Source organism: Pollicipes pollicipes, unplaced genomic scaffold (assembly GCF_011947565.3).
Source record: "Pollicipes pollicipes isolate AB1234 unplaced genomic scaffold, Ppol_2.1 Scaffold_7262;HRSCAF=8765_pilon_pilon_pilon, whole genome shotgun sequence".
In the NCBI taxonomy this organism is placed as follows: Eukaryota; Metazoa; Arthropoda; class Thecostraca; order Pollicipedomorpha; family Pollicipedidae; genus Pollicipes; species Pollicipes pollicipes.
This window is the reverse complement of record NW_023597055.1, coordinates 3912309-3922301: the sequence shown is the minus strand read 5'-3', so window position 1 is coordinate 3922301 and position 9993 is coordinate 3912309. Positions and strand designations below refer to the sequence as shown.

The following is a 9993-nucleotide window of genomic DNA, read 5'->3' as shown; positions in this document are numbered from 1 at the left end:
TGTTTGTTTCTTCTCATTTTAAGTTACAGCTCAACGCATTGTACCTAATGGCCATCGATGTGCTCTGAGGACTCGCAGCGCACGACGACGTCATCTACGCGACTCGTGTGGGACGACAGGTACCTGGGGTTGGTTAACACGCACTCGTCATTCAGATATTGTTCTATAGTTCCGGCAGAATGCCAAAATGACTTGCTTTAAGATGGAAATAAATGGCTTCAAGATCATGGCCACAGTTCCCAACGCAGGATGCCGGTCACGTCCGGTCACGTGATACGGGCCAGTCGGCCCATGGCGTCCCGCGTTACGTGACCCGCCAAATTCGATTTGCAACCGATCTTGAATAGATTCCATCGAGGTCCTATTTTAGTGCGAGTGACAATAAATTGGTCTTTTGCGACATATCGATGTCAAGGATATGAAAGATCCGCATTTTTTTTCAGAAAATGAGGGTAAGGGTCAAACTATGCATGCTTACTTGACGTTAGACATTACAATGACCAACGTTTTAGAAAATGTAAATGTGAGGGCGCGCTCGGTTGGTGGGGGTCGACATGACCCCCTCCATAGGCTTTTCTGGAATGGTTTTCGAACGGCGCGGTGTAGCCACGCCAAATTTTGTGCAGCTATAGACAGCCTGGGAAACAGAGGTACGGGGCTCGATTTCCCGCGGTGACCGCCCTTCCCGCCAGAGTGAGAGGCAGGCGGCGTCATAAAGCCTCACCAGCTGAGTGCATTGTAAAGCTCAGTAACAACAATAACAACAGCTATAGACAACTGAATAGCGACCAGTTCGGTATAACAAATTTAGATGTACCTTGTCCGGTCGCTGGCCTATGGCAGGTCAAAGTCAGACCATGGATTTAGCGAATAAATTTTCTTAATTACTTTGGAGCTTGCTGTATGGGGCGGTGTCTTGCGCGCATTTCAAGTTAATTGATAACAGGAACATGATACATTTTTCATGGTCTTCTCAAAGGTCAGAATAGCTGACTGACCTGAAATGACTAAGGTCAACAGGTTGTTTTTAGGAACATACCGCCTGGTGTAATCTTTGACGCTCATTCTAATGCAAAACTGATGGCAATCTTGCATGGTTTTGGTCGTCATGACCTTCAAAAGGTCAAACAAGGGCACTGGCCTTAAATGAGCACCAATGACCTCTTGCTTGGAGCAGGTATCTATGTTCTGGGGGCACTTTGTACACCAACCTGAAGTTTGACGTCGTTGAGCTTATTTGACCCGAAGGCCATGGGCTAGGAACCTTAAATTTTGGCGTAAAAGTGTTGTGCCAGCCGTCCGGCCAGGTGTCTCCGGCGACCACCGGGCGTGGGCCTACACTGCATACCCCTCCCCCTCCCCACGCCGGACATTTCTCCGAGCATTGGTCATGACATCCGCCCTCCCTCACCCATACAGCGCCCATGAGCTGGCAGGGCGCCAAGAGCGGCGCGGGCTGCGGCGACCTTGAGCTCCTTTTGGCTGATTGGTCTTTCCGGTGCGTGCGGCGCTGACCTGTAGCCTGTGACCTGCGACCTGTAGCTCTGCCTTCGCTTCCGCCTCGCCGGCATGCTTTGTTTTGTTTTCCAGCATGATTTTTTTTTGGAAGGATTCCATCGACCATCCTTATTCCACTGCTACCCAGGCTCGCATGGATGCTGGAGGGGCCTTCAAGCGATCTTTGTACTCTTATACTTGAAGAGGCGCAATGGGGTAGCTAGTCGGGAGGGGTGGGGGTGGGGGGGTTCTTGGAGCCATTCACCCTGGACGTGGTCGCAAGGGCCCTTCGCTAATTCTTAATAGTTGAACACCCTTAAGGGCTTCTAAAACATAAAAACGGCCCTGGGCCCTCAAAATAGAATTCTCGGCCAAAACGTTCTATATATAGTGTATCTTAACACCTAGATAAGACAATAGTAATGGCCTTTTTCCTGGGAGAAAAACCACGAGAATGGAGATATAGATGTGTTGATATTTCAATAAAGGCGTGTTGCGGAAATATCAACTCATCTGTATCTCCATTCTTCCGTTTTTTCTCCGAGCAATAATGCTACACTTACTATCTGATTGCCGGTGCCTAAAGGGCCATGGAGCATGATAGAGCTTGACTAATTGAGTCCATTACCCATGATGTCAAGTACCAACACATATTGTTGATCACCGACTACCTTACGAAACTTCCGTTGGCCATGGTAACCAGAGGTCAAGCCGTTAAACCAGTCAAAGCACTCCGCGACAGGTTTTTCGAGTACGGAGCTCCTGAAGTGTTGCTGCGTGGTGACGATGCCGCCCTCACGAGTACAGCGATGGATAGCCTTTGCACAGGGCTGACTATCAAGCAGGTTTGCACATCCCCTTATGCGTCCTCCACAAACGGTTAAGCGGGACGTTTCAGTAAGACTCCCGCCAGAACGCTTCGGGCATTTGTCGTTGAGAATAGGTCAGAGCGGTACCGGTACCTACCTGAAGTTCCCTTCGCCTACCGAACGGCAACTCAAGCATCAACAAGAGAGATGCCGTCTTTCTCATGTTCGGCAGGGAAGCAAAGACGCCGCTAGATCATCACCTCGGCGACGACCGAATGACCGCAGAGTCAGCCAAGGTTGCGCGATCACCCATGACGCGGCGCCTCCACGGCGCATTCCAACTGGTGTGAAGCGGGCCCAAGGCAGCGAGAGGCAAATGTATATTAGTACAGAAAATCAAAAAGTGCTTAGTGTGACATTGGTGACGCGATACTTTTGCTGGGCCAAAAAGCAGGTCTGACGAAGGAATTACATAGCTGCTGGAAAACAGGCTTTCGCTTCATTGACGAGACGCGTCCTTAGTACGTTTGGCTGAGCACTCAGTACGTGGAGCAGATGCCAAAAGAGTGCATGTGAACAGATGTGAGCCGCATTTGATTCGACCAGGAGTAATGTTAAGTGCCGACACATACAAAATTTAAAGTTGAGAGTCGCCTTAACCAGTGGCAGGAGGTTCAAAAACGCAGGTGGAAATTGCTGGATATCTCGGCGCAGACGCCGCCAACGTGGTTTGTGCGGCATCATGCACATTAGGATCCCGCATCGAACTCAAGATCGTTGCAATCAAGAGACCCGTCTGGGGCCATGATAGCCGCGAGTGATAGAAATTTATCGTCGATACTACAGAAGAACGTACTTGACAACGGAAATATACGCTTAAGGCCATAAAACAGAGGAGAAACGAAACAACTAGCCCGGGTACAACATCACCGCGGCAACCAGTTACTAGGGCAAATAAAAACCCACTGTAGGTCTGTTCCCTGAAAGCGAGGGGATTTTCTCCCCGACTTGCCGGTCTTCCTTATCCTTACAGGACTTGGCCGTCAGTCGACAGACCGCTGATTAGTAGTTGGCAGGCTGTCGCCCAGCAGTCCACAGACTGCCAGTCAGCAGTCGGCGGGCCGCCGATCAGCAACCAATCAGCAATTGGCAGGCAACCGTTCAGCAGTCGGCGGGCCGCCGATCAACAACCAATCAGCAACCGGCAGGCAACCGTTCAGCAGTCGCCAGGCCGCCGCTCGGCAGTGGAAGAAGCTGCACAACGTCGGCGATTGTAGCTTGTGAGACTTACCCGATCTTCTGTTTTGCAAGGTGGAAGTAGACAATTCTTGCGACGTGTTTACTTTTTATAATCCCAGGACGGGGGAAAAGGTTTGCTTCAGATGTGGCGCATGGCGTGTCTATCGGCCGCGGGCCACATGGTGCTTTTTTCCAATGTGCGAATATGGTCTTGGTTTGTAACGTTTGACCTAGTGCTCGTTCCGGACATGCGTGCCATGGCGATGAATAAAGGGCGGCCCTTTAAAAACAAGTTCAAATGCCACACAGGCACTTCATCAAAATTTAGTCAGTCACGGCACTTACTGCTTTTAGGCATCACGTGACTGCCATATGGCGTTTGCGTGCAATCCATCGGGTGAGCGTGACAATATTGCGGACAAAATGAGCCAGCACTCCTAGGTGCGCGGACGGCAAAAACCAAATTGGAGAAAACAGCGGGACAAAATACATGAGAAATATCCGCGTAACATAATGGTGGCCAGTATGGGGATGCCACCATAGAGTCAAGAAAAGTGGAAGGAAACCTAACAAGCATATATTACAATGGAAAATCTCCGGGCAACATAATGGTGGCCAGTAAGGGGATGCCACCTAAGATAAAAAGGGGGAAAATCAAGAAACCTAACTAAAGACACATAGCACGGATGTGTCTCCCCGTAACACAATGGTGGGCTTTATGACGGATGCCGCCCAAGAGTGAAGAGAGAGAAATCAAGAAACCTAACTAACGGTTTTCGTCAGAAAACCATGCGTAACACATCTTGTAGAAAAAGGGCCCAGATTTCTTATTTCAGTTTTTTAACTCCGACTCCTATTTTGATGATTCTGGGCCGTTGCCATCCATTACAAGCCCATGAGGGTGTCTTGAACTAGCAAAACTTAGCGAAGCGGACCTTACAACTTGGAGGGAAAATGTTTTTAAACCACGCCGCCCTCCCCATGGGCTGCCCCATTGGGCTTTTTCAACAGTAAGAGCACAAGGATCGCTTGAAGACTCACAAAACGAGTATGTGTGGCGGTGGAGTAGGGATGGTCGCAGAAACCCTTCAAAAGGCATAACTTGTGCTTGTAAACCCATAGACGCGCGTCGAGCAGGCGCAGAAGCAACCGGTTACAGATCGGCGCGACACGCGCCAGACAGACCAATCAACCAAGAGCACCCAAGGTCACCGCAGCCCGCGCCGCGCTTGGCGCTCTGCCAGCTCCAGGCCGCTGTGTGGGTGAGCGAAAATGGGAGTGGCAGTGATGCTCGGTGGAGGGTGTGAGGCGGTGGGGTACAATCCATCCCGCACGCGCGCGTTGCCGGAGACACCTGGCGGCACTGCTGACAAGCGGCAGACTGGCAAGGTGCTGCGCTGACAGTGGGACGATCTGTGAGTGAGAGCTTGGAGCAACGCTATGTTCGGCTGGCTGCTATCGGCGCCGTGGGCCGTGGCCTCCTGGCTGCTGTCGCCAATCCCACTAACAGTACTGGCAGCCATTCTCGTCTACGCCTACTTCAAGTTCACTAAGAATTTCGACTTCTGGCCCTCACGCGGCGTGCCGGGACCAAAAGCGACGCTACCTTGGGGAAACGAGTTTGGAGTGCCGTTCTTAGCACCGCCCGTCGAGTTCGAGCAGTGGCTCTACAGCAAGCACGGGGGCAAGAAGTACTGCGGCTACATGGAGATGAGCCGGCCTGTGTTATTCGTCGGCGATCCGGACCTGATCCGGGCCATCACCATCAAGGACTTCGAGTACTTCACCAACCGACGGGACGCGGGTACCGAGGATGAGCTGAAGGATGCCCTCAGTGTTGTCAACGGGGAGGTGTGGAAGCACACGCGGGCCGTCATGTCGCCCACCTTCTCCGCCAGCAAGCTTAAGGCGATGCACCAGCTGACGCTGGACAACGCTCTCAATCTAAACAAATATATGCTAGAAGACATGCAGAGCAAAGGAGAAGTTGAAATGAAGGATGCCTTCGGGCGATTTACCATGGACAACATAGCATCCTGCGCCTTTGGCGTGAACTGCAACTCTTTCGTCGATCCAAACACCAAATTTGCAACGAATGCAGCAAAATTGTTTAACCCTGGAGCGCTGGGTTTTCTTCGGTTTGTTGCAGTACTGACTTTACCGAAGTTCATTGCTTCGTGGTTTCCCAATCCGGGGAAGAAGGTGTTGAAGTTCTTCGCCGACGTCGTTAACACGACCGTCTCTCACCGAGAGAAGCACCCAACGTCCGTGCGAGACTTCTTGCAGCTGTTGATGGACACGAAGGACAAGGACGGTAACCGCGTGCTCAGCACCGCCAGCATTGTCAGCCAGTCGGTGTTGTTCTTCCTTGCCGGGTACGACACGACGGCCACGCTGCTGACGTTCGCGTCGTACAGCCTGGCTGTCAATCCCGATATGCAGCGCCGGGCGCAGCAGGAGGTGGACGATGTTTTGGCCAACCACGGTGGTCAGATGACGTACGACGCCGGGCTGGATATGACGTACCTGGACCGGGTGCTCTCGGAGACGCTGCGCCTGTACGCGCCTGCCACGCGACTCGAGCGCGAGTGTACCAAGGACTATACTCTGCCCGGCACGAACGTGCACCTGCCCAAGGGCACGTTGGTGCAGATACCGGTGCTTTCGCTCCATCGCGACCCGGACCACTACCCGGACCCGCTGCGCTTCGATCCGGACCGTTTCTTGCCGGAGGAGAAGGAGAAGCGTCACCCGTGCGCCTACCTGCCGTTCGGCCAAGGACCGCGCAACTGCATCGCCATGCGGTTCGCGCTGTTCGAGGCAAAGGTGGCGCTCGCGGCGCTGTTGCAGAAGGTGACACTGCTGCCGACGGAGAACACGCCCCCGCCGCCGATGCCACTTGACAAGAGGTCGTTTTTGACGACACCCGAGGGCAAAAAACTGCCCCTGAAGGTGGAGCTGAGGGCTAGGGACGACTGAGACATGACAACGCCTCTGCATGAGTGTTGGCAGATCGTGAGCCTTCTGAATAATTCGTTATCATGGCATAGGATTGCCTAAGGATGTCGGAGAACTGTATTACTAATTCACAACAGACATATGAGTGACTGAGTGTTAGCAACGTGGCTTCATGTAATTATGTCTTTCAGATAAATGCACTTGATCTCACGTTATCCGCCGTGGCTTACCTGTCGTAATAAAACGTGCTTCGTACCAGCATGATGCCCATGGTAAATACATTGCTGTGTATATCAGCTGGCAGTGTCGAAACATTTTGGAATGGGTTTTAATCCATCACTTGCATGACAAGAATGAACATGTTGGAAACGCGTGATGAATGTATCATATACACGGGCATGGGTAGCAGTAGAATCGGGGTGGTCGCAGAAACCCTTAACAAAAACACAAAATGATTGCAATGCTGGCAGACAATGATACGTGCTGGCTTTTGTTTTGCCCCAGCGACTTAAAGCCATTGCCGGGGTTGGGGGAGCTAACTTCAGGCTTAAGACCAGGCAAAAAGCTACCCTATGCCGGCTTGTGCTACCCGGTGCAAAGCACGGGACAGGGGTAAGCTACGTTGCGTTCAACCGACTAACGCTGTGCGGTATCAATGCAAGAAAAACGCGCGCAAAACTACTTTAAAACTGCTGATTTCTTCCCGTAGCCAATGCAAAGTAAAACACGACACACACACACACACACACACACACATTCATTGTATTGAACAATCACATTACGCTTGGATGACAGACGACCACCTCATTCCCGCAAAGGTTTCCCCGCACGGCAAACGGCGGGCCCCCGGCTCGGCGGTCAAGTCCGTCATCGCCCTGAACCGGGTCACTCCCCCACACTGAATGAGGGGAGCGGCCCGGTGCGACCTTGTTGTGTTGTGTAATGTAATCCGGGAAAGGTCGTAACTAAAAAATACCGGATTCCTAAACGTTACGCGCTGGCGAGACGGAAAAGCAGGCAGAGCTACAGGTCAGCGCGGCTCGCGCCCGCGCGCGCGCACTTTGCTCTCGGCTGACAAACCAATCAGCCAACAGGATCTCAAGGTCGCCGCGCCGCTCTTGGCGCTCTGCCAGCTCCCAGGCGCTGTGTGGTGGAGTGAGAGCGTGTCAGCAGTACTCGGAGAAGGATCCCGGGTGAGGGGCGCGCGGTGCGTACCCGCACGCATTTGTCGCCGGAGACACCTGGCGGCACTGCTGACAAGCGGCAGACTGGGAAGGTGCTGCGCTGACAGTGGGACGATCTGTGAGCGAGAGCTTGGAGCAACGCTATGTTCGGCTGGCTGCTATCGGCGCCGTTGGCGGTGGCCTCCTGGCTGCTGTCGCCAATCCCACTAACAGTGCTGGCGGCCACTCTCGCCTACCACTACTTCAAGTTCACCAAGAATTTCGACTTCTGGCCCTCACGCGGCGTGCCCAGACCAAAAAAGGGACGCTACCTTGGGGAAACAAGTTTGGAGTTGGGGACGCTTGGGGAAATGTGCTCGTGAGCCTTCCGAATGCTTTATTTTCATGGCGCAGCATCGCTCAACATTGCTCAAAATAGCTCAACATTGCTCAACATTGCCCAAAATTGCTCGACACTGCTCAGCATTGCTCGACATTGCTCAACATTGCTCAACATTGCTCAGCTTTGCTCAGCATTTCTCAACATTACTCAACATTGCTTAACATTGCTCAGCATTGCAAGTTTTAGAGTCATCCCGCGCGCCGATAATAAACTAGTGGTAAATGAAAATGTACGCTAATATGACGAACCGCATTCTCCACCTTGATCTGTCGAAACGATTTGTGGGTGTAATCAGGGGCGGATCTAGCCTGGAGTTTTTTTTTGGGGGGGGGGGGGGGCAACCGTTCGTCGCCAGCTGGCTGGTGTGGGATCCGAGGTCCAGTGCATGGTGCCTCTCGCGAGTATCTGGTAGGGACACCATTCAGAATAGAAAAAAAAACACCGAAATGCTTTTGAATCTTAAACAGAAGTTAGAAGAAAACAGTTAAAACAAAGTTAAATTAGACGGTAAGTAGACGAAGCTTTTATAAAGTTCTGGGAACGTTTTAGGGGGCCAAACATGCTCTCAGAGGTTTTGAGGGGGCCATGGCCCCGTGCTCTCCCTCCCCTCAGGGTCCGCCTATGGGTGTGGAGCCCGGGAAAGTCATTCGGAAAGCTTATTAATTACATTTTTTTCAAACATCGATCAATGTAACATCTAAGGTCAAGTAAGTACACAGATTGACTAGTTTTGCGTTTGGCCTTGTTTTCTTTGACACGCGCCACGATGACGGTCATTTTGACCCCACCGAAGGTTTTTCCGGAATGGTTTCCGAACGAGGCGGCGTAGCTGCGCCAAATTTTGTGGAGCTTTAGAAAATTGAATAGCAGATCGTCTGGCATGAAAACTTTAGATGTGCTTTGCAAGGCCGCTGACCTATGGCAGGTCAAATTCAGGCCATGCCTTCAGCGAAGGTAATTTCTAAGGAATCGTTCAATCTGATTCAACAACGGAGTGTTAGACGAAGCCTTGCATATCTGAGATACCTTCTTAAGTAACACAACAATGGAATGAACAAATTACGATGATCTAGGGTCAGTTATGAAGGTCAGACCAAGGACAAAGCGAACCTGATTATAACTCTAGGGCTTCATGTATGAGGTAGCTTCTGGTACTCATTTCTAATGTATTGATACCAGGAGCAGCATTTTACACCTTCCATGGACTTCTTCAAGGTCAGAATAGGTCACTGGCCAAAAGTGACCCATGTCAACACTTTGTTTGTAGGAGCATGCTGCCTAGCATAATCTGTCGCTTATTCACATGAAAAACTCAAAGCAGTCTTGTGTGATTTTGATCACTACGACCTTTAAAAGGTCAAACGACGTCACTGACCTAAACTGGGCACGCGCCCTTTGCTTAGAACGGTTATCTAGGTTCTAGGGGGTCTTTTGAGTCCATCCTGGAATTTCACATTGTTTGACCGTGTTTGGCCCGAAATTCATGACCTAGAAATCTCGAACGTTGACCTAAGTGAGTCCACGCACAGGTTGTCACCCCCTACGAATTTAGTGTCTCTAGTTCTCTTAGTTCCTGAGATCTCAGAGGGATGAATTGGCCCCCACCCGAGCACACCAGCCACTCGAGCGCGTGTTAACAAAACGGGGTATTCGATTTTATTTCAATCGATATGTCACAAAAGACAAAGTTATTGTCACTCACACCAAATTAAGAGCTCGATGAAATCTATTCAAGATCGGTTGCAAATCGAATTTGGCGGGTCACGTAACGCGGGACGCCATGGGCCGGCCTGAGCTCACGTATCACGTGACCGGACGTGATCGGCATCCTGCGTTGGGAACTGCGGCCATAATCTTGAAGCCATTTACTTCCATCTTAAAGCAAGTCACGTTGACATTCTGCCGGATTTCTAGAACAGTATCT

At 51.3% G+C, this 9993-nt stretch overlaps 1 protein-coding gene across 1 annotated transcript; it reads left to right on the top strand.

The window, feature by feature from the left end:
• The first annotated feature begins 3808 nt into the window (after nucleotides 1-3808).
• Nucleotides 3809-6799, top strand: LOC119114363 (cytochrome P450 3A9-like). The gene is made up of 2 exons (XM_037238560.1): nucleotides 3809-3830; nucleotides 5122-6799. Exons 1-2 carry the CDS (start codon nucleotides 3809-3811, stop codon nucleotides 6522-6524), a joined length of 1425 nt encoding a protein of 474 aa, XP_037094455.1. The 3' UTR covers nucleotides 6525-6799.
• Nucleotides 6800-9993: the final 3194 nt, after the last annotated feature.

Coding starts and splice junctions, on each gene's coding strand:
- LOC119114363 (XM_037238560.1), top strand. CDS start 3,809: ATGAATAAAGGGCGGCCCTTTA. Junction 3,831..5,121: donor GAATAAAGGGCGGCCCTTTA/AAAACAAGTTCA, acceptor TCTGGCCCTCAC/GCGGCGTGCCGGGACCAAAA.